The sequence below is a fragment of the Mesocricetus auratus genome, unplaced genomic scaffold (genome assembly GCF_017639785.1).
Source record: "Mesocricetus auratus isolate SY011 unplaced genomic scaffold, BCM_Maur_2.0 Super-Scaffold_100009, whole genome shotgun sequence".
NCBI classification, from domain to species: Eukaryota; Metazoa; Chordata; class Mammalia; order Rodentia; family Cricetidae; genus Mesocricetus; species Mesocricetus auratus.
In genome coordinates this window covers 69,587,838-69,612,732 of record NW_024429193.1, presented here as the reverse complement: position 1 = coordinate 69,612,732, position 24,895 = coordinate 69,587,838, and the positions used below count along the sequence as shown (strand labels likewise).

General features: G+C 41.6%; 1 protein-coding gene across 3 annotated transcripts in view; it reads right to left on the bottom strand.

Moving 5' to 3' along the window:
- Fhip1a (FHF complex subunit HOOK interacting protein 1A) overlaps window positions 1-24,895 on the bottom strand; it is a 237,507-nt gene that overhangs the window by 72,459 nt on the left and 140,153 nt on the right. For 2 of the 3 annotated variants that reach the window (XM_021233104.2, XM_040752572.1), the window contains exon 3: window positions 12,157-12,380. In XM_021233104.2, the coding sequence (XP_021088763.1) occupies window positions 12,157-12,261 (105 nt within the window). In that variant the 5' untranslated portion in view covers window positions 12,262-12,380. Of the gene's footprint in view, window positions 1-3,861; window positions 3,988-12,156; window positions 12,381-24,895 lie in introns of those variants that run through there. The other variant, XM_021233107.2, reaches the window with a different exon arrangement.

Sequence of the window (24,895 nt, the reverse complement as noted above, 5' to 3'; positions counted from 1 at the left end):
ATGCAAAAGTAGTAATTATTTTTGTATTCAAAGAGAAAGCAAGTTACTTTTCCTCTATCTATAATATAACATTGCCTTTTAAGTTTCAAATGCATTAAACAAGAAAAGGGAAACCTGGCTACCCATATTCTCCCATAAATGGTGTTGTTCTGCAGACTTCAGCAGAACAATGTAAATCCTTACATGCGCTTGACAAACACCATGACTCACTTCTCCACTTGGACAGGCACCTTCCCTCTCCAACCAACACAGCAATAGGAACAATTAATAGAAAGTGAGAAACGGGAGGCCTAGCACAAACAGAATTGATTTCTAACAGAAAGAACCAAAACCTGGAGTATGAGCATCTTGTTCTTTTAGCCAAAATAAGTAATTAAATAAATAAATACCTCTCTGAGATAATAAATTACAAAATAAATTTCTTAAATTTGGAGTGATACAAAAGTTTTGGACATAGCGATTGAAATAGTTAATGAAGCAAAATTAGACACTACCTAGCACATGGGTAAGGTAAACAGATTTTGTTCAGTATCTGTATAGGTCATGCCACTTCCTTGGCTTATCTCTTTTCCTTCCCACTGCTGGAATCTGAAGTTTCTGACCTCACTGCTCACTGATATTTCTACTTGGGTGCCTGTAAATGTAAACAATTTTATATCTTAATTTCCATTTACCTTAGTGACATAGGATATCTATGATAATCCTGTCCAATTTACTCCCTTTAAAATACTCCACCTAGTATTTTTTAAACTACCTGACATTTTATCAATGACTCTATCTTTGCTTCAGTTTGCGTTTCTGAACAGCATATAATGCAATGTTTGCTTTTGTCTGTTCCCTCCTGGCCCAGTTTTATGATGTGTTGTTACATGTTCTGTATTTAGGTAACAGTTTTTTCAAGTTGTTACAGAAACTGGAAAATCTACAATGTCATGTCAGCATGCATGAGTAATAAGGGAAATTATTTCTCAGGAAAAGGTCTCCATTTCTCACCTGTCAAAAGCATGAGAAAGGAATCTGTGTGGACCAGGTAAGTATATCCTGACAGAATGAATGCATTTCCACACTATCTGTGATCTCTATCAATTTTCATCATAAAGTTGATAATACTGTTTCACAAAGGAAACAGTGACCCCAACACTTTTTGAGTTGACATTTTTCATGAGGAAGGGCATTTCTTAAGCAGCTACCCAAATAATATGTGGCCCACTGATGGGTGGCCATGGGACATCCTCCTTGCCTTTATCTCCTGAGAGGACCCTCTACCTTCCCAGGGGCTGCAGAATTTCCGGTGTATTTGAGAATGCCGACAGAGAGGAACACAGCAACACACTGGTCCCACCTTGGGCTTTCCCTTCAGCACCACACACTCTCCAGCCCCCACAGTCCCTAACCTGAAGGTTCTATGTTCTGAAGGACAAATCAGCTTGTGCTTTGTCAGTGCTGTGATTTCAAAGTCTATGTGTTGAGTCTACCTGTGAGAACTATATTTACAGCTAGGCCTCCAGCTAAAGTGTGATTACATTTCTCACTTTGCTCAGACTGTAAACTGTCTAAACCTGAGACTGCTTTATATATGGGTAGTGGCATGCCAAATCACCTCAGTCTCTCAAAAAAATAATCTGGCAATGTGTACCAACAGTTATGAAATTGTTCTTGCCCTTTGACTAATCTGATTTGAGGGGAAATGCAGAAAATGTTTGTGTCAACACTCTTTTCCAATAATGAGAAATAAAAATACTAATGATCCAGATGGTCAAGAATAAGAGAATTATAACCAAGATACTTCACTATACAATATAACTACTGTAATGTAAGTGAATCTTAATATCACACACATATTATTTACATATGTTTGTAAATAATTTGCTAAAAAGCAAACATGGGGCTAGAAGATAGCTCATCACTTAAGAGCACTGGTTGCTCTTGCAAAGGATCCAGGTTCAGTTCCCTAAATTCACATAGCAGCTCACAGTCCTATGCAACTTCAGTTCCAGGAAGTCCAGCACCCTCTTCTGGTCTGTATAGATACCAAGTACACACAATGCACACACCTACATGCAGGCGAACACTCATATGCATAAAACAAATCAGAAAAAAAATTAAGAAAAGCAAACAAGGCTGGGCAATAGCGCAAGCCTGTAATCCCAACACTTAGAAAGTGGACCACAAGTTCATGGCCAGCATGGCATATACAGCGAGTTCCTGTCCAACAAGACAAAAAGGGAGGGAAGGTAGGGGAAGGAACAAAGAAAAATTAGATTTTAAGATCAATTAGTTTTTTGCTGTGAGTTTATACTATAAATAAAAAATGAAAGTAAAAATTTTTGTATTAATGTCTAAAAAGAGGAAAATTCTGAGATATAACATTATTGAAAATCCAATTCTCTAGAATGCCTAAGCAATATACATTTATAAATAAGTACATACATTTATACACATTTAAGCAAATATTTATTGTGTATCTAATATATTTGTACAATATACAGAAAACAATTCATATAACCACAAATCACTTCCTTCTCACCAATTAACATGTATTTATGCATATTATTGATTCCAATTCAAGAACCCTACTACTGAGCTACATTCCCAATCCTATTAGAAAACATCTTAAAAAAAAAAGAACTGAGCTAAGCATCTGTTGTAGGATATTATATTAAAATGTATAACTTTCATTTATGCTGTGTAATATTTGCTTAATCATGCAAAGAAGTTTTGCATTCTTTTTTGTTGCATTTGTTTAACTCTGTGAAGCTGTGCTACTTTGCCTGCCTAAAACACCTGATTGATCTAATAAAGAGCTGAATGGCCAATAGCTGAGCAGAAGAGAGAAATAGGTGGGGCTGGCAGGCAACGTGAATAAATGAGAGGGGGAAGAAGGAGGAGAAAAGGAGGAGAGGAGGATGCCAGAGGCCAGCCACCCAGCCAGCCATGGAGTAAGAAGGAAAGAAAGACATATAGAATAGAGAAAGATAAAAGTGTAGAGGCAAATCTAAGACGGGGCATTCATAAGTTAAAATAACATTCTATGTATTTTTTGGGAGCTGGGTGGCAGACCCTCAAAGAATAAAAACACAAACAAATAAACAAACCCACAAAACTACAGAGCACTTGCCGCATACCTTTAACTCCAGCACTTTGGAAGCAAAGGCAGGCAGTTCAATGCTGGCATAGTCTATACAATGAATTCTAAACGAGCCAGGGATACATAAAGAGTCCCCGTTCCTGAGAGAAGGAGGAAGGGAGGAAGGGAGGGAGGGAGGGAGGAGAACAGAGAACTTTATGGCAAAATGAAACTGCATAGTCACTTGTGGTGTTTAATTTACATTTTAAATTATGTATCTGTGTGGTGTGTGAATGTGCAAGCAGGTGCCTGTGGAGGTCCGCAGGCGTCAGCTCCCCTACAGCCAAAGTTGGAGGCACTTGTGAGCTACCTGAGTGGATGCTAGGAACTGAGTTCTCTGCGTGAGCAGTAGTGCTCCTACACACTGGGCCATCTCTAGCCCCCGTTTTGTAGTTTTTAGATGGGTAAGTTAGCTCTCCTGAGCTAGGACAGCTCCTTTTGACAGCGTTCTGGGTAAGTGGGCAGAGAACCCTGAGAGCAGAATTTTAATAACCTGCTACAACCTGGAAGGCAGATCCACCTTGGATCCTCTGAACTCACTCCCAGCCCTGGCCAGCAGTCTTGCTGCATGGGAAATGGGTGTGTTATAACCAAGGCTGTGAGTCACAGAGCACCCACGTTTAGCAAGTGCTGACTGCCTTTGTGCCCGTGTTGTTACAAATACTGAGCCTCACTTCTCAGTAGGCCATTCCCAGCTCCCCCTCCTTCCTTCCCTTCCCTGCCAGTAGACAAACCTGTAACCAGCTTTCCACATGGGTTCTGAAGCCACACCTGGAATTGGCTCTGACCCTAGCGGGAGCCTTAGAAGCTTCCAGACAGGAACTCGGTCTGCACTGAAATGCCAAAGAGTTCTTTCCAAAGGTAGCATGGTCCTCTCAGTTGCTGCAGCCTGACCCCTGGTGGGACTTGGACTTCCCTTGTCTCTTCCTTCTGTGCTCTGTCCTCATGTCACTGCTATCAGACCCTTACACTCTTGTTTCCAGTCTCTCTGCTTGCTGCCTAGTTTTAAACACTACACTGACTCCAACCTCCAGACTGCTGGCTGGTGAAGCTGCACGTGTCTCCTGCAGACTTAGCCCTTGCTGTGGCCACCTGCTATGTTATACACGCCCCTTCTCAGGTGTTTACCATCAGTCTGGAGAGTCCAATCAGAAGGGAAAACTCAACTAATAAGGCCCGAAGAGTCACAGCAGGAGAGACTAAAAGTAAGCAAAGTATACATTGTGAACATCTCCTTTACAAGACAAGTCCACTGCATTAACCTGTAAATCATATTTAATAAACTAACTGGCACATAAAAGTCCACATCCATGAAGTAAACCAGTTCAGTTAAAAATGATAAATGTACTGATCATAACTAGACAAGTTTCTCCTCTCTAGGGTGTGTGTGTGTAACACAAACTAATACAAGGCCCAGAGACTGGGTTCAAGCTTCAAGCTGAATATCAGAAAAGCAAAGAAGTGGGCCACTAGCTCTCACCTCTAGCTCAGGCTGAAAGGGCTGATCTAAGCACGAGCTCTTCACCAAGTCTCTCACTGCTGCCTCTCCTCAGTGTAGCTGTAGAATGAATGCCTCTCTGAGACCTTGCTTCTGTCTTATGTACTTCCCTAATGTTGGGATCAAAGGTGTGAGCTATAATTCTCTTTTAGACTAACTCACTCTTGTGTAGATCTGGGTGTCCTTGAACTCACAGAGATCCATCTATCTCTTAATCCTGAGTCCTAGGATTAAAGGTGTTTACTACCACCTGCTAGCTTCTGATTGCTAGGATTAAAGGTGTGTGCCTGACTTCTATGGCCTGTGGCTGACTTTGCTTTCTGAATCCTCAGTCAAGCCTTAATAAATCATAATATATCACTACATGTGTGGGTGGTGGACTATCAGTCTGGATCATATTAGTTCCGTGTATAAATTAACATAATTCAAAAGTAAACACAAAATAAACCTTGTAAACAATGACTTAACCAAATTTCAAAGCCATTTGACCTTTAGATTGGAGTTCTATTAAGGATAGGATTTTAAAATAGCCTATTTCTTTCATACGATATCCCTACCCATGGTTTCTAATATGGCCCCATGAGTCAGTGATAATGAACCTGAATGTTAGAGGTTGATGAATTCCAAATAGAAAACAAAGGAAAGGATCACATTAATCACATAATTTTACCTCGAGCTAACAAGAGATCATCCTTTGTGATAAGTGCAAGTGTTTGTCTCCCAGGAGACCTGCTTCAATCCATCTTATCATTGGTCTATGCCTTCCAGACACAGGTCATCATGCCACTTTGGCTAAAGCGTAATTATTTCAAGAAAGCCACATGAAGAAAACCCAGAGTTCTAAAACTTTTGGAATGCTAACTTAAAGTGGCAATTGTGTAAAAACTTAAGTTACTAAGCAACATTTTCCACTGCACAGAAAGGGAAGGAGGATTTGATTGTCATGGCCAAATTATACTGTATGTACCGAATAACTACAACAGGAGTTGTTCCCACTGTACCCATGTTATTACTCAATGGCTGAGCCTTTCCACTTAGGGCATCCCTTGAGTACCTGTCTCTACAGGGACTTACCAGGGCCACAAGTCGACTAACCACATAAATGCCCACCCTCCTGCCCTCCTGCCCTCCTGCCCTCCTGCCCTCCTGCCCTCCTGCCCTCCTGTCCCCCTGCCCCCCTGCCTGCTTGCTCTCACACTGTCTTCCTTCCTCCCTCCCTTCCATTCCTCCTTCCTTCCCTCCCTCCATCTTCCCTTCTCTCTCTCTCTCCTTCCTGCCTGTCTGCCCACCTGCTTTCTTTCCTTCCCTCCTCTCTTCCTCCCTCCCTCTCTCCTTCCTGCCTGCCTGACTGTCTTCCCTTATTTTCAGAACTGGAGATTGAAGTCAGGGCCCTGCTTTGTGGTGGGCATGTGCTCTACAGCTAAAAGCTACAACCTCAGTCTTTCGCTTTGTTATTGATGCTGTTTGTTTGTTTTGAGTTTTAAGACAGAATCTAAGTTGCTTGGGCTTGCCTTGAACTGCTCTGTAGCTCAAGTTCATCTTGAATTTGTCGTCTTCTTAAGTAGCTGGAATTACAAGCATGTGCCACCATGCCTGGCTTTATTTCTTCTCATATTAAAACTATAATCCCCTTGTAAAATGTGTTTACTTAATCCACTTGCATAAAATCAGCTCTAGTCAGAAGCTGCCTGGGCTTGTCTGAATCTGAGATTTTAAAATATGATAAAGGCAGGGTGTGGTAGTGCACACTTATATCCCCAACACTTGAGAGGTAGAGGCAGGAGGACCAAGACTACAAAGCCAATGTGATCTACATGAGACCTTGTTCAAAAAAAGGGGGAGGCTGAAGACACAAACCCTACTGGAGAAACTGCTACTGCTGTGTTGCTAAGTGGACATAAAGTGCCTGATGATGCTTTCTAATTATTTGTTTATGCTACTGTTTTATTCAAACAAGTTTTTCTGCAGGAGTCAATAGGAGTAGGAGGAGAACAGAACAGGGTGGTAAGAGGTGATATGATAAAAATGCATGATACTACATATATGAAACTCACTACTATGTATAATTAATACACACTGTCTTAGGGTTTCTGTTGCAGTAATAAAAAAACCCATCATGACTATCAGTAACTTGCAGAGGAAATGGGTTATTTCATCTTACAATTTGTAGTTCATCATCCAAGTCAGGGAAGGAAGTCAGGACAGGACCCTGGAGGCAGGAGCTGATGCAGAGGCCGTGCAGGAACACTGCTTACTGGCTTGCTCCCCATGGCTTGCTCAATCTGCTTTCTTATACAACCCAGGACCAGATCCAGGGTTGGCACTGCCCATGATACATGAGCCTCCCTACATCAATCATTAAGAAGAGGTACTAGAAATTTGCCTACACGAGTGTTACAGAGGCATTTTCTCGATTGTGAGGCCCTCTTTCCAAGTATCTCTACCTTGTGTCAAGTCAACAATACCTCAGTCAGGACTCTTTTTAAGATACATAAGAGTTTTTTTAAAGATAAATAAGAGTTATGAAGAGAACACAGGAAGAAGGATTTAAGTAAAAATACTGAACAGAACCTGAGCCTCAGCCTCGTCACAAACAGACTTATGAGTGCGCTCAGAGAGCTGCAGACACTACAGCAGGCTTTCACCTTGAAGCACCAGCTGATGGGCCTCTCTTGGGAGCAGGGCTTTCGCCCACTTCCAGCTGTCAAGTCTGAGGCACTTGTAAAGCTGGAAAGGGACTAAGCACTTAAAATGTTGGCAGACATCAATTTTCTAAGATATTCAAAAGATTAATCAGGGCTTTCTAAACTTTCCATCTCCCCAAGGCTCTTAGTGTTCTTTGTCATTTAGTCTGTGACAAGACAAACACCGAAAGCAAAGCGAAACAGAGCAAGGAAATAAAATGCAATACACATGTCAAATCCATGCATTATGTTCTATATTCTTTAATGGACTGAGGGTCCTCAGAGCTGTACATCATGTACTGGACCTGAAACCCACCCTCTAGTTTTCTCTATGGTGGGAAGGTATTTGGCATAAACAATCTATACGGCTCCATTTTTTCTCACTGCCATCCTTTCTTAGAGGTAAATGAAAAGCACTGTACTTTCTTCCTCAAGCATCATACTGTACTATGGTCCTGATACTTGCTGGCTTGCTTTTTTGCACAGGGTCTCTCTCTATTAGTCCAGGCTAGCCCTAAATTCATGATCCTCCTGCCTCAGTCACCTAAGGCTAGCATTATAAATATGTACCATCATGCCCAGCTTTCTTTAACTTTTAAAAACTTATTTCCTCTGTATATAATAGAGAGAGGTCCATATAGTCACACAGTATAAGCATGCTTTTATAAATAAACAAAGAAAACTTTAAAGAACAGCTTTTTTGGAGTACAGGATTTTTGGTAAAAAGGAGACCTAGACTTTTTTAGATGGGTGAGAATGCATTTCTTTTTGCTTTATTGTTTATTTTTCGAGACAGGGTCTTGCTACGTAGACAATCTAGCCTGGAACTCACTAAATGACCTAGGATGAGTGTGAACTCTTGATTTTTCTGCTTAATGCTGCTAAAGTACTAGAAATACGGACACACAGACATACACCACCTTGACTAGTTTCCTCCAATGCACCCCCCTCATTCTCCTGCTTAAAAAAGTAAGGACACAATAACTATTACAAGGTCCATGTAGTCACAAAGTTTAAGCATGTCATAAACAGTAACCAGTAGGTAGATGGCATAATTTTGCAGCCAGTTTACTTGAACAATTTATTAAAAAGACAGCGAGGAGATAAAAACAATACTCTGCCATATTATAAGTTGTTTACCCAAACATCTATAAAAATCTAACACAAGTACATACTTGTCCTTATCCCTGAAGGTAAGTCCAAAGGTCTTCCTAGAAGCATACTATACAGTGTTTTAAAATTAGAGCATGTTTAAAGTGGCTTCCTAAACTGCCTGGGTCTTCTAAAGTTGTGTTTCTTATTGCCTGCCTTGCTGTTCAGTAGCTTATTGAGATGTCATACTACAATGTGTCATACTCTGTTGTGAGCACTAGGAACACAAATACATGACTAATAGCTTCTGATACGGAGGGGCTTCACAATGATGCTGGGGAGAAGATGTTACAAACGCCACTGTCATATAAGGAGTCTGATGCAACAGTCAAAGGAAGCTTGCAGGGCTGGTGGGCACAGAGTGCAAACATGAAAGAGAGCAAGTGTGGGGGGAATGGTGTCCCCAGTGAGTGCTTAGAAAGCAGCATTTAACCAGAAAAGGAATATTCAAGCAGAACGAGCAGCAACTACTGCGGGCACAGAGGCACGAAGTCACAGCACATTTGCCAAGGATGATGATGGACACAAATGCCAAACACTTCACTTCTGGAGTCACAGAAGCTAGGATCTAAGGAAGTGTCTGTGCCATCCTGGCCTGCAGGTGGGCATAAGCTACAGGAAAGTCCAACTAGAGGGATAACAGATAGATCTGGATTTTAGGTCTACTGTTCTAGTGACTTAAGATATAAGATGAGCACTCAAGAAGGTGAGAGGAAGCATGGACCAGGTCCAACTTCTAAATCTGCATTCCCCAATGTCACTATTAAGAAGAAGGATACTCCTAGGTGTCTGTTTGGCATCCTTCTATCATGACATTGAGTCCAGGGGATTTTGGAAATTCAAGTGCATTACCAGGCCACCCAAGGCCTCACCACTGGAATGATGGACTGCCTTGAATATGAGCCAAGCTAGTTGTAGAACTAGCTGCCCTTGACAGTAAAGGCCAAGACAGAAAGCAGTCACCCTTCTCTCTGCATGTTAGCTCTGTAATTCAAGTTCTTCCATAGAAGCAACTCATAAATAGTACAACGGAGCCTGTCAAATGCATGTCAGTTATGCTGAATTTATACTGAAGTATCCTAACAAAGATAAATTCTAGATAGCGCAAACTTTTGCTGCCTTCATTTTTCCTAATTTATGGTATACAAAAGTATACTGAGCAGTTAATGGCACACCCCAGTAAACACAATGTGGCTGTCAGTTCTGGCTATGCCATGTTTCCTAGAGGCTTCTCAGGTTGTCTTGGTAGCCTTGGAGGAGTGGGGGGTCACAGCAGGTACGGGATTGCATATCAGAGTTTAGCTTGTTTCCCCTGAGTTTGCCTTTACTCACCCCACCAGGAGAAGCTACACTGAAGAGCCAAGGCACGCAAGTCCAGAGAGGAACGCGCAACAGCCAGTCCTCCTGACAGCTGAAGGCCTCACTCCCAGCCCACATCTCTGCCTTGCCCTCATTTCTTGCCTTCCTCACCTTCTTTTTCACCAACAAAAAAGCCAAACAGAGCATTTATTACCAACATCCCTCTTAAAATGTTCCCTTCATCTGACAGAATTTTTTCCACAGCCAAACTGCCCAAACTATGACTTTCTTCACCCCTCCCACACATAACAGACCTTTTTCTTGACTTAATTCCTGTAGCTATCCCACCTAGGATGCTCGAGGGATGCACTTGAATTGTTGGCTAACTCAGCCTCTGCGGGAAAACAGCCACTTAGATACCCACATGCATCATGCATTTATTTCCCAACCAGTATTTCATTCCTACAGTTTATAGGAAGGTCCACAGAGCCTCTGCAGACAGAGACTAGAAGCATTTTCCAGATTTATTTAGGATGAAAAGCTAAGTCTAAAGAAATTAATTAAAAGACCTTTCTTTTCATTCTTAAAAAAATCAAATCAAGGTTAAGGAAATGGCTGAACTATTATAAGACAAGCTCACACTTTATAAAGGGAATTGTTTAATGACTAACATCATTCCAACTCTGACAAGATATTCTAATATTAAGCTCAATATATTTCAACAGGAGGGTGCTAAGCATCTGCACTGTGCTTCAGATAACCCACAATGTCTGATAATGCTGAAGCATCCATCCTGGATATGGAGATGACTAATAGGATCCTGGGACCAATATTTACTGTTGACAATGTGAAAAGAAGGCAGACACATTCCTGAAGAAGGACACTCTAGCAGCACTCCACTTGCTTTGGAGAAACAGACCAGATTGAGCAGGTGAGATGATCTACGTACACAGAGTCAAGAGGTCAGTGATGTGTCTGTGTCTCTAAGAGCAGCACAGAAAGCCAAAGATCACATTGCAGTAACCTCAGAAGGAATTTTCATAATCAAGTGTAGAATATGCAAACACAGTGAACCTCAGAGCATAGATTTCACATTCCAAAGGTAGACCCCATCAAATGAATGACAAGCTGAAAATGCCATCAGTGTGGCAATCCACTCAAAAACAGGGCATAAATAATTAAGTAAAACAAATAGACCAGCATGTAATGCACAGTAATACACAGATACACTGTACATGGAATAAGCACAACATAATAAATGGTTCAAACAGGCAAAGATAGAGGCAGGCCTTGTGAGGACTGCTGGCAACATCTCGTGGGGTTCACTAGCCGACTTCGGAGCCATTGCTTTAAAATGCTTTAAAAGATACAAAGCTAAAGGCAGTTATCTAATTATTAAGAATAACCATGAATTACTTTCTTTCTTTCACCATATTAGAGGTGTCCTCAAAGCCCATAGTAAATCCATTAAAATCTGAACAATAACTCAGAGTAATGGAAAAGCAGGGGGGAAAATCATGGAAGCTTTACATTGGATCGTGAAAAGCAACTACAAGGTGTGAATAATCCAGAAACAGAATTGATTTTGCCCCTTTTGATCTAAACTGTGTCCCCTATAATTGCTGTGATTTATAGGTTCAGGGCTTTAACCCATGTGTTGTTTCTGGACACAAGAAGGAACCCGGTAGTCATTAAAAAACTGTCACATAAATAGCCACTTACCAGCTCACCTGGGGAGTATAACTTTGGACAAGTAGTAAAGAATTCCAATTTTGTTTATTTTACTACCTTCAAGCTCCCTGAGGAAAGGGGCAGACTGATAAATTTTCTAAACATTCATCCCTTAATTATCCACACCAGCAGATCAGAGAAGAGCTAAATGAATCATTTATAGAAACTAATGTTCTAAGTAAAGACGATAAGGACACAGCATAGCCAGGCAGCTCGCTCTCCTTACATTGCGTGGAGTCCACAGGCCTAACGATGGCAGAGTACTAAGGTCAGACCCGTGTGAGGTCTGAGTCCCAAGGTCTAGCTTGGTACTTCACTGACTGTAGAACCTTCAGACAGTCCTTTAACCTGTATAATTCTCCATTCTCTAGTAACTGCCCTGTTGGTTTCTAGAGAAGATTAAATGATATAGAAGATTTGATGTACTCAATCTAGTATATAGTAAGTGCTCCATAAGTAATTCCTTTGTGAAAACAGTGTTTTTAATCAGATACATACTACAGGAAAACAGGAAGAAAAATCTGCTTTTCTCTTGACTGACTGGGTATGTCCTACCCAGTGTTTCTAGAAAGCTAGCTCTCTGTCACTGAGTAGGAAATCTTGGCTCAGTGAGCAGAAGCTGGGGGGATATTGAGACCAGCAGAGGGATGGAGGTCATTTATTACCTGTGCCCAGTGGTTCTTAAACACAATCATGCATGTTTCTGGGTCAACTCCCTTCAGGCTGACAGCCTGCTGGAGTTTGCTTTCTGTGGAAACTGATGACATCATAAACCTTTGACACTTCTAAGTCATATCTAATTTTCAAGAAAATGTTGTAGGCAGTCATTAACTTCAAGTATCATGTTAAAAATGCAACTTCTTCACTCTTCATGGTCACTTTCCAATACCTGTAATGACAATGACAAAAAAATGCATCTTATGTTAATATATTAAACAGGACACTGACTACTAAATAAAAGAATAGACATACTCTAAGTCCAACACAAATATTAGCTATATGATAGTTATACCATATTATTTATATTCAATATAAAGCTTCTCCTATTGTCTTACTAAAAATGTAATTAAAGTGTCACTGAACTATATACATGTATTAAACACGTGGGGTTTCTTCTCTCCACTAGAAGCAACCACTACCCACAAGCTATTGTACCAAACTAGCCAGATTTAGTTTTCACAGCTAAACAAGAAACTGTGATATATCAACTTTCACAGAACTTTAAGAAACACCTAGAAATATGAAAACTTAGTCACAGAAAACCATGGCTTAATCGACCTTGGGTGAGCTACAGGGGCTGGAGTTCAGTGGATAAAGTTCTTGCTGTGCAAGTGTGAAGAGTGGCATTCACATTCCAAGCCTACATAAGAGCTTGGTGGGTGCTGTGGCCTACCTATCCCGCACTCAGGAAGCAAAGATGGCTAGTTAGATGAGCCAAAATAATGATTTCTGCCTTCAACTGAGAGACCCTACCTCAGTCAATACAGTGGACAGAGACCAAAACAAGAAAGACACCAGACATCAATTTCTCACTCCCACATGCACTCTCACAGAGGCACACACACCAGCACACAAGCACATGCACACACATGCACATGAATACACACATGTACACACACACACGCGCACACACACACACACACACACACACACACACACACACACACACACGCACGCACCACCATCATCCAGATTCCTTAGCCCAAAACAATTGGGTTTTGCTGTTTTGTTTCTCAATGACTTCAAAATGAAATTGAAAACATTCAGCTACATGATATCCTACATCACAAAATTAGAGGAAAAAGAAGGAAGAGTGATTCTAAATCAATCATTTTGTGACTATAAAGTAGGCGGTTTTCTAATTTTTCTGAAATATAATAGTATTCCAAGAAACTGGACAAATTAGTTAGGAATGGCCCATCAAAAACAAGATAGTGTCTTATTAGCTGTGAGTAAAAGGTGGCAAACTTAGAAATGCAAAATAGATTGTGTGGATAAGATGCAAAGAAATCCTAGCTACAGCACTACCAAAACTGGAAAAAAATATTAAGGTCACAGACTGTACCTTGAATATGTGGGATCTCTGAAAAAAGCAATAAGATTGTGGCATTATCTAGCCAGTTCAATCAGCCCAGAGAAGGACTGGGTAGAGTTCAAGATTATTACTTCTTTTAGTGTACAGATTGGAGAGAGTCCAGAAGAAAGTAATTACAATTATCAGAGCACTGGGAAATAGCCCATGATAAGAGCCTCCAGACTTGGACCTGCATGATATGATAGCTCATCAGTAAAGGCACTTGCTGTCAAGCCAGACAACCTGAGTTCAATACTCAGAACCCTCTCGGCTGAGGAAGAGATCAGTCCTACAAATTATCCTCTGACCTCGTCACATGTGCCATGGCACGTGCATGCATGTGCACACACATAGATGATAGATAGATAGATAGATAGATAGATAGATGATAGACAAACGACAGACAGACAGACAGACAGACAACTGCAGACTTATGCAGGTTTGGGGAAGCTGGCTATTTTTGATTTGCATGAAGCTTGTCACAAAGGGAATAATGATCAACTGCTCCTTTCCACCAACCACAAAATGTGAGGGCAGACAGGTGATAGTGGAGTGTAACACAAATAATAAAAACCCAGAGACTGATATTGGGGTTCAGGCTGAAAAACCAGAGAAGCAAAGCAGCTGGCCACTAGTTCTTACCTCTAACTCATGCTGAAAGGGCTGCCTTGTCCTCATCATGGCTGGAGAATGAGTGTCTGAGACTGAATACTGAATGTCCTGTTGCTATCTTATATACCTCTCTAGAACTGGGGTTAAAGGTGTGGGGTCCCAAGTGCTGAGTTCTCCTTTGTGTGAGGTTTCTCTTTTAGACTGATTCAGTCTAATGTCACCCTGGGTAGTCTTGAACTCACAGAGATCCATCTGCTCTTGCCTTCTGAGTCCTGGGATTAAAGGTGTGTGCCACCATTGCCTGGCCTCTATGGCTAACTAGTGTGGCTGGTGGAATTAAAGGTGTGTATCACCATTGCCTGGCTCTATGGCTGTAGCTAGCTTTGCATTTTCATCTCTAGTGGCTTTAATAAGTCATAAATAATATATCACCACTGTGGTGCACACTTTTAACCCCAGCACTCAGGAGGCAGAGGCAGACAGATCTCTGTGAGTTCAAGGCCAGCCTGGTCTACAAAGCGAGTTTCAGGACAGCCAGACAAACCCTGTCAGGGGAAAATGTGAGGACAGATCTAGTGCTGACTCAAGTTGGATTTATGGGTAAAGTTATTTGTGGCTGTAGAACTAAACTTAAGACAACATGAAACATTTAAAAAAAACAAGTACTTCTATAGGTGGGAGGACAATCCAAATGCAAAGATTTCCAAGAAGGGGTTAATCATAAGAATGGAAAATTGCAAGAATAAATTTTGAGTATGCTTTTAAAGGTGAATGAAGAGTAGAATACTGAGGCTACAGGCTCACATACTTGAGGAAAACAGGTTGTGAAAACTTCCATAGTCATGTTTACTGTAAATATATGAGTTACCCAACCTGTATTTCCTAGTAACACAAATGCCTGTTTTCGATGAACACAGTCCACTAAAGACCATGGCTCTTTGCCACAAGTAGCTGTATTTTACTGTATTCAGCTGATGTTTTATGGCGGTGGCAACCCCATGTTTGTAGAGCATTGATTCCCTGTTCCCATAGCTCTGATATTCCCTATGATCCCAGCTCTTGGTCTCCTTATGTCACCTAGATTGTTACCTGGCTAACACTTATCAATATTTAAGTTTGCAACTTTGTGTTGAGCAATAAAACCAGATTCTGAGTCAACTTCCTCACTGTCCCAAGCATGATATTCGCAAGAAAGAACCACCACCTTTATTCAGAGGATGAATGATAATGAAGAAAATCAAAGCATCTAGTTTATCCAGAGGTTGAAAAACTGCAACACTTCAGATACTTTCCAATTCCAGGATTTAAAAACTCTTCTTCAAAGCAAAGAAGGAACACACACCCTGCCAATTGCCTCCAAGAAAAGAAAGGAGGAAGAAAGGGAAGAAAGCTGTTTCCTAAGACACTTTAATCTGGTTCTCAGAGGGAATTTACATTTAGCCTTTTGGAAGACAGAAGAATGTGGTTCAGAGGGAAAATACCTTAACGAACTCTCTGAGCTTACAAGTCAATTTTGATGGAAACACAACATTAAGTCTCTGGTTCCCTAGTCCAGAGCACTTTCTAAAAAGTTATATTCTTCTTTTTGGCCACAGCATAATCTCTGGTCCCATTCCCTTAAGGAGTCTATCTTTTCTAGAAAAAAAATGCATCTCTTTTGGCTTATGCTTTCCCAATCACACTTTTTTTTAAGACAGGTGCCTGACTATTCAAAATGTCTCATGAATACAGAAACAATAGCATAAAAAAACTCGAGAGAGAAAGAAGAGATAAAGCAAGTCAGATAACCTAATTAGAGACAGGGAAATATATGCCAGAGACCCACAATCACAATATGGAACACAACCAGATGTCAAGAAGATGAATGTTCCATTCTCTGCCTCTTGTCCAGGTACTTGAAAATTAAAGTTTGGCAGTAGTGGCACACACCTTTATTCCCAGCTTTGGGGACACAGAGACAGGTGGATCTCTGTGAGTTCAAGGCCAGCCTTGGCTACAGAGTGAGTTCTAGGACAGCCAGGGCTACATAAAGAAACTTTGTCTTGAAAAAGAAAGAAGGAAGAAGAAGAAGGAGAAGGAGAAGGAGGAGAAGGAGAAGGAGGAGAAGGAGGAGGAGGAGGAGGAGGAGGAGGAGGAGGAGGAGGAGGAGGAGAAGGAGAAGGAGAAGGAGAAGGAGAAGGAGAAGGAGAAGGAGAAGGAGAAGGAGAAGGAGAAGAAGAAGAAGAAGAAGAAGAAGAAGAAGAAGAAGAAGAAGAAGAAGAAGAAGAAGAAGAAGAAGAAGAAGAAGAAGAAGAAGAGAAGCAAAAGTAAGCCAAATGCTAGAGACAGTGGACTATCTGGAATGTGTGAGTCACAACATGGTAGTCATTTCTCCCTCTGTGCCCTCTGCTTTCTTCAGTCTAAGCCATATGGTATTGGGAGTGTTAGGGTGCAGCTTGTTATTCTTCATACATAGCCAAACGCTTCCCAGAAATACACATGTGCCTGGCAACTCAAACTCATGCTTGAGAGAGCTCCATAGAAAGCTCCAACTTCAAAAGTGATTGTCTTTTCTCTTTCTTCAAACAAGCCACACACACACACACACACACACACACACACACACACACACACCAGAATACTATTTGCAACAATGGTAGCAGATTTCAGGGTGTAGTTGCTAAATTCTTTATTTGGAGGAATAAGGGTAGAAAAGAGATAGCGTCTCAAAATATACTTATAACAGCCTAGTATCTCATTACAAAATTTTCAGAACAAAGTCAGAACCGTGTATATTATTTCCAAAGACATTACTAATTGGCTACATTTCTATTTCATTAATATTGTGTGTGGGAATATTTTATCTCATTAATATGGAAAGAAAATTCATATTAAATATTGATGGTGATAGGAATAGTTACCGTAAGAATCATATGTGATTATATTGGCCCTATTTTGAATGAATTGGTAGTTGGTTATTAAAGAAAGAATAAACATACACTCCACATCACAAAAATATCAATATGAGATGCAATCATCAACATGGAGGTCCTAAGGGTTCCTTTTCCTCATCAAGGAAACTGGATGAATAAGAACAAAGTATATTCCAACGTATGTCTTAAAATGTCCAATGAAGACCAGTAAGCTAACTCAAGGGAAAAAACAAGCTGAGATTCTGTAATTTCCAGATCACAATTCATCCCAATGTAAAACTGCTTCTACCTCATTCCTATCTTTTGGAAAAGACTTATGCATGTGTCAAAAATCACATTGCTTTTCAGGAAGTTCCAGTAATTATTATTAACATGTTGCTCTCTCACTAGCAGACTGAATATAAAGTATGAGTATTTTGGCATTTAGTTACATATAATCTCATACTTTTATTTGTTTCTTTTATCTTTTAAAAATAATTAACTCCGGGCTGAAGAAGAGGCCAGCCTCCAGGTGACAGTGACTCAAGATGGCAGCCACCACAGGCTCAGGAGTAACAGTCCCTTGAAATTTCTGACTGTTGGAAGAACTAGAAAGTGGCCAGAAAGGAGTAGGTGACAGCATAGTTAGCTGGGGTCTAGAGGATGAGGAAGACATGACACTTACATGATGGACAGAGATGAAAATTGGGCCTCCAGGAATAATTTTTGAAAACTGAATATACAGCCTTAAAATAGAATGTGTGCCTAAATACCCTGAAGCACCCCCATCTGAAGATTTGTAGCAAAAGTCAATATGAGCGGTGTGAGTAGTTCAAATGGAGTGGTGGATCCAAGGACCACCACGGTGGTGGCAAAGTGGCCGAATTCCCACAGCACCAAAGCATCCTGCAGCAGAACATGAAGCTGCCACCGCCGTGAGAAGGCCAGTGTTACAGCAATCAGTCATCAAGGCCCCGGCCTCCCCTCCCCAATCAACCCAAGTCTTCATTTTCCACAGTTGTGAACTTTCTAGATTCATCTTGTACACCTCAAAGTCTACAAACTAGAGAGAAAGTTCCTCTTGGACTTCCTGAGTCCTGAGACACTGTTCTGATACTAATTTCTTGTCCATTTGAAATACCTAAGTTGTGCCGTGTAACATCTGTTGACTAACCACTGGCTGCCAAGTTGAACTTCTGGGATCTAGAAGGTGTGTTGAAATCAGTGTCCTCTGGGAGTACTGGGCACGGCTAACACAACTGTGAACAGACATGCCATCACACAATCACCTGCTGCTGACACATGGCCTGAATCAGCCTTTGCCCGCCCCACCCTTCTGCCACAGCTGTGTGGTAGCCTTAGAGTAGATGGGAAGGTTTCAGTAGCAGCCATGGGACTCCTGCTGGGCTTGGGGGTGCGTTGGCTTCAGCCCTGCTTTCTTAAGTCTTAAACGATGCTCCATTCACGCCACTGCCCCCCTCCCACCCTTGGCCAAAGCTTAGATTATAAGCCTCCCCTCGCTCTGACATTGGCCATGGATAAGGAGATCAGGGCTTCCTGTCTCCCCGCCTTTATCAAGGGTGCTGCTCTCCCCTCCTCCTCACTCCCTTGTTGTTCATCACCACCCCACACTTGCTGTGGCCAGAGCCGTGAGGCGAGGTTGGAAGGGCCTGGCCTCTCTCACTTAGCTCTGGACCACACGGTCCCATGCCACCAGCCGGGGAAGGGGGTTCCGGTCCTCGGCCTGCTGCCACCATCAGCCGATGCATTTTGAGCTCAGGTCTCGAGGTGAACAGAGCAGTCACGGGGCAACAAACCTTCCAGCACTCAGGGCCCTTGGTGGTTGTACCTAGAGAAAGGCCATTCAGAGTGTCCTCAGTGCACAGGGTTCTGAGTCTGTTCCTTTTCTCATATCACTTTGCTTTTATACTGCTGTGGTTTGGACAGGACTCCCTGACTACCCATCAGGTCTGGTGTGGAACCTGACAGCTAGAACAGAGGCCCTGAACATGCAGACTCAGGTTTTAGTACTGCTACTCCTCAGACCCTTGGCAGGGACCTGGAGGGACTCTGTGTCACAAGTTTTCACATCAGTGGACCTGGCCTCCTGGCTCATTGTCACATTACCCACTCTGTTCAGGACTATTAATTGTTGAAATGTGAATGCATACTGAAATAAAGGCAATTCATTGTTTTGTAAAAATAATAAGAAGAAGAATTAAGGTAAAGCAAAGGGTCAAAGTAAGTTTTTATTGTAATTTGCAAGCCTATTTAGAAGGATCCAATGAACACGGGTATTTTGAAGATATGTGACAAAGGATTTCAAAGGGCCAATAGGAGCAGAAGAAAGGTGAGATCAGGAACGCAGGTTGGAGACCCAGAGAGAGAGAGTATGCAGAGCTGCATCTTCCTGTGTTGAGTTACCAGGTGGTCAGGGTCAACTGGAACCAGATGGAAAGGCAGGGCTGCCTCCCATTCCATTTCTGCTTCACCCCCTCCTGCTAATCCTGTTGATTTGCAGAAGAGGTAAGAGCTAAGAGTTTGGAACTGTTTTCTACATCTGGGGACTAAAGCACTGAGTCTTGACTTCAGAACTTGACCATGCAGGTGGCAGACAGGATTCAGGGCTGTGGGTCTAGTTCTGACTCTAACAGCTGTGAGACCTTGAGGAGCAAAGGCAGTAGTTTTTCATTTAAAACTCACTTAGGTAAGTGGTTAGGACTCAATCTTTGTTCCTTGGGTCCCTTCCAGCTCAAGTAATTATTTTATACACTTTATCACAACTGTTACAATCAGATGACCACATAAAGGCCTTTGGACAACTATCTTTATAAGCATTCTAGTTGTAAATGAGTTTGTATCTGTATTGTTTTTACTAGTGAAGTATATTTCCTTTGAGGAATCCATAGTCAAAAACTCAACCACTCAAAGGAACTCTGAGATCAGTAATCTTTGTCTTTGCCTTTTTCTGAGCAACTGTCAGTAGGAAAACTCATTGTTTCAGAATGCAGATTTGGAATGATCTAAATTGGTTGCTATTAAATACATAAAAAGTCTATTACCGTAAATGTGCTTATCACATAAAATCCCATCTAAAGGTGACAGCTCTTCAGATATTAAGAACACCTGAAGACAGGTGGACTGGTTGCCCTTAATTATAACTAATAGTAGAGGGGGGTCATTTTGGGTCCAACAACTGCTTCTTAGAGCCTAACAAAACCTTATTAAACTGAAATCCTCCCCATGCTATAATCCCCTGGCCCTGCCCATTCCCCCACCCCACTCCCTGCCTTTCTCACAGTATTGTATGGCAATCCTAGACTGAGAGAGAGACAAGCCCTTAATTCTCCTGTGATTCCCTTGACTTGCAGAGTCTGGCTCTGACCCATTCATTGCTCAATGTCCATCATTACATTAAGGAAGTAACCTGTTTCATTTCCCTACCTTGAAGGTCACTGGTTAATACAGAGAATATGAACAAAGAAAATTCTTGCAATGCACACATTCCAAATGGCTTCAAGCTGTGATAAATGCAAGCTTCAAAAACAGTTAACAAGATTGCAGAGCACTGGTAATATACCAAGGAATAATCCCACCATGCTTTACACATTAATTTCACAAGCACAGGCTTCCTTCCAACTAGGTCACATTGAAGTTCCCTACAACTGAAGGATAAGCAGAATTAAAGATGAAAGAAAAAAATCAAAATTAATATGCAAATGCATACCCAAAATTTGGGTTGGGGGCTATTTAAGACACCAAGTATATCAACTATTCTCCTTCAATAAAGTTTAAAAGTCACTTGAAAGTTTACTCATTGTTCACAGTATGTGAAGTACAAAAGAGTCTAACAGTTGAGATCCTAAAGGTACCACTTTAGTGACAGTTGTGGGGTTCTGTGACTTCTAATAATGAAGATCTATGCAAACAGAGAAAGAACCTGTCTATTTCAAGGCTCAAACAGGACATTCCTTTAATCACTACCATACCTAAAAGACAGAGATGGTCTCTAGGAAGACACATAGGAACCATAAGGATGTGGGTCATTAGGTGGTCAGGGAACTGAAGGGGAAGGAGACTTACTTTTACTGCATAGCTCTTTTCACTTTTTAAATCATGTACCTTATTCATGAACTAATATTACTGTTTAATGTGAACTGTCCCCCACTGACTCACACATCTACACACTGGGTCTCTGGATAGTGATGTAGCTTAGAAAGGTTGGGGACCCTTAGAGTTGGGGTCAGCTTGTGAAGTGGGTTTCTGAGAAGCAGAGCTTGTTGGCATAGCCCATGCCCAGTACTGAGCCAACTCTACATCCTAGCATGATTGCAATACAACAAGCTGTGTCACACTCCAGACATGACAGCCTCAAAACCCGCTCATCACCGTGCCTTCCTACCATGACACTAAATCTTCAGGATCAAGAACCAGAATAACCCTTTCAGTTATTTCTTTCAGTTATTCTGTCACAGAAATGAGAAGAGTAACTAAAGCAGGAAATCAGTGTCACTGAATAAGGCTTTGTTGTGAAAATCTAAGCACATGGTTCGTAGAGAACTGGAAGCAGCTTGCAGGAGGGATGTGGAAGTGTTTGGAGCAACAGGAAGTCATATACAGATGTCACAGGATGCTGAAGGTGGAGCTTATTGGGCCATTCTGGTGGGATCTCAGAAGACCACAAAGCTAATAAATACACAATAAGAGGGGTACAAGAGCTCTTATTTGGTAGAGGAAGTTTCAATATAGTATAGCATTTGGGTTACTGTTTATTGTTCTTAATCAGATTTACATGAAACAACAGAACACAGAGAAGAAAGATGTGAAAAATGCATGGCTTGGTAAGGAAAGGAGCATAAGTAAGTTTAAGGATGCAGACAAAGTAACTGTTATTGTTAAGAAGTTATTAAAGATATTAAAGATAAACTCCCCACTCTATACTGGATGATAGAAAAGGTCCCTGGAAGGCAAGACTCCATCCATCTAGTATATAAAAATATACAGTCTCGTAATGTGCATTCTTCCTGCCAGCCTGGTCCTAGAGCCGTGTCTATCCCAAATGAACATGCAGGACACTATATTAATTATGAAGCTGTTGGTCGTTTGCTATGGTTTCTTAATGGCTAGCTCTGACTTAATCATTAACCCATAATTACTAATATATATTTTATAAGGTCTTATCTTACCAAGGACACAGCCTCATGTGTCTTCTTTTCCTGGGATCACATGGCGACTCTCTACTCTTGGCTACATTACCCAGAATCCTCCTCAACTCCTAGTCCCACCAATCTTGCTTCCCTATTGGTCAACAGTGCTTTATTTATCAACCAATAAGACAACATATACACAGAAGGACTTCCCTCATCAAATTCTCTTGAAATAAAAAATAGCACCAAGAAAGTAGAGGTCTAGGATAGCCTTACATAAACTGCCAAGGGGAATGCCTTCAGTGGCTCAGTGCTCAAAGGCCACTAGCATTGTGGAAGAAGGGGGCCAGACTACATCACAAGCTGGTAGCAGGACAGGACAGTAGCATCCCCATAGTGCCACTTAGCAAAAATGCAGAACACAGACTTATGGGGTTGTGAAGACTCGCCCCAAGCTGCTGAAGCCAGGCAAAGTGTACAGGGTAGTATTCCCTTCACAGAGCACCTAAGTGGGAGTGGGAGTAAAGCTGTGAAGTGAAGCCCAAGGTTCAGTGGGGACCCAGATGCTTTAGATGCTAAGAAAGCAGCATGTCCATTGGGACGAGCTGTAGGTTCCCAGTGGAATGGACTCAAGGAAGAGTCCACATTTGCTTCAGAAATCAGAGCTGTAGCAGGTGTACTCAAGCCTGTTGGAGCCCTGATAATGTCACTTTGAGCCGTAGTTATCAGACATGAAATTGAATGATTTGAAGTTTGCCCTGCTAGGTTTTAGTTATGTTTTGATCTGATCTTTTCCTTGTTATTCCCCCCCCCCCCATTTCCCCATTCTGGAATCAGAACATTCATTCTGTGTCCTTGCAAACTGGTAGTAGGGAACTAAAGTTCACGGTTAAAAGATTACCTTGGATTGTGGAGGAGACTTTGAACAGTGCTAGAGTTGTAAAACTATGGGGACTTTTAAAGTTAGACAGAAAGTGCTCTATGTTATAAGATGGCTGTAGGCTTATGGAGGTCAGCAGCAAAATGCTGAGGTTGAATGTGAAATGCCTTCCTCAGATGCGTGTGTCTGAACAGTTGGTCCTGTGTGATGGATGGCACTGTTTTGGGAAGTTGTAGAACCTTAAGAGAGAGAAAAAGTGGGTCACTGGAAAGTAGGGCATAGATCTCGCGTTCTAACTTGGCCCTGGTTCCAGCCCAAGCTCTCTACCCCTGTCTGACTGTCACTGCATTGTCAGCTCATGCTTCTTCCCCCACAGTCATAAGCCATTCTGCTGCTATTACTCCCTGACAAGATGGGCTTAATTCCCTGAATAAAGTACTAGAATAAACCCTTTCCCTCAAGTTGTTTCTGCCTGGCATTCTATCACAACAATGAGAAAAGGAACTTCCACTTAGCAGATGCATTTAATTAACTAATTAATTAGTGTGTGTGTGCATTTCTGTGTGTCTGTGTGTGGTGTGTGTGTGTGTCTGTGTCTGTCTGTATGTGTGTGTGTGTGTATCTGTGTATGTGTCTGGAAGTGTATGTGCACATGCACATGCACGCGTGTTAGGTGGAGGGGTATGTGTGCCATGGTATGTGTGATGGTCAGAGGACAGCTTTATAGAGTTGGTTCTCTCCTTCCACCTTCAGGTCAGCTCCAGGAATCAAACTCGGCAATCTTATCCACTGAGCCATGTCACTACCCAACATTCTTAATTTATCAAACACACAAAAATAGCAAAAGAACATGCTAAATGAAAGTAAAAGTTTCCATGTCCAATTGAAACACAGCAATAACAACATTCTTCGGTCTCTCGTGAGTCCTTGGAGAAAACCAAAGTACCTGCACAAGGACAGCCATCTGCTAGGAGAATGAGCAGCTTAATACAATATGCTTGCTGGCCATGCAATGCTCAAAAGACATTTAAAGCAAACACCTACATAGGAAAACCAACTTCTGTTGTCCCTCAGCATGCTCAGGGGATTTGTTCCAGGACCCCTGAAATACCAAAATCTGTTGATGTTCAAGACACATCTTCCAACCACACAGAAGATCATTTCTAGAGTGCTAACTTAAAATCTGTGCCAATGGTTGTTATACTGTATTGTCAAGGGAACAAAGATAAGGAGAAAAGTCTGTGTGTGTTCAACACAGATGCAGCATTTTCATTCTTGCATATTTTCCATCTGTAGCCGCCTGAGTCTGTGGATGTAGGCATGCTAAGAGAGAAAGGGCCAGCTGCACACTTGTAGTTGTGAGGTGGTTAAAGTCCAGTGAAATAAACATGAACAAAACTCACATGTTGGAAAACGGCAAAGGATTCAGAAGAGTGGTGATCTCATTTTTACAGAGCACTGATTTTAAAGGCCATTTAAATATTGCTGTGCAATATTACCAGCAGAACTAATTTTACGCAGCTTATTTTCAATCTGTGGCATTCATAGCTCTAGTAATCATGAAGCTAATGTTTTATCAAGCTTTCTGTCAAACAGATTGGTGAATCTCCAAACACAACTTGAGGACTCCCCAAGATGACTTTCAGAGACTTATTAAATTTTTTCAAGGACCTCTTTTTAAGAGAAATTCAAATAATCCTGTATGTGGTGACACATACCTATAAACCCAGCACTTAGAAGGCAGAGGCAAGAGGATCTTAAGTTCAAGAGCAGTTTGGACTACAGAGTGAGATGCTGTCT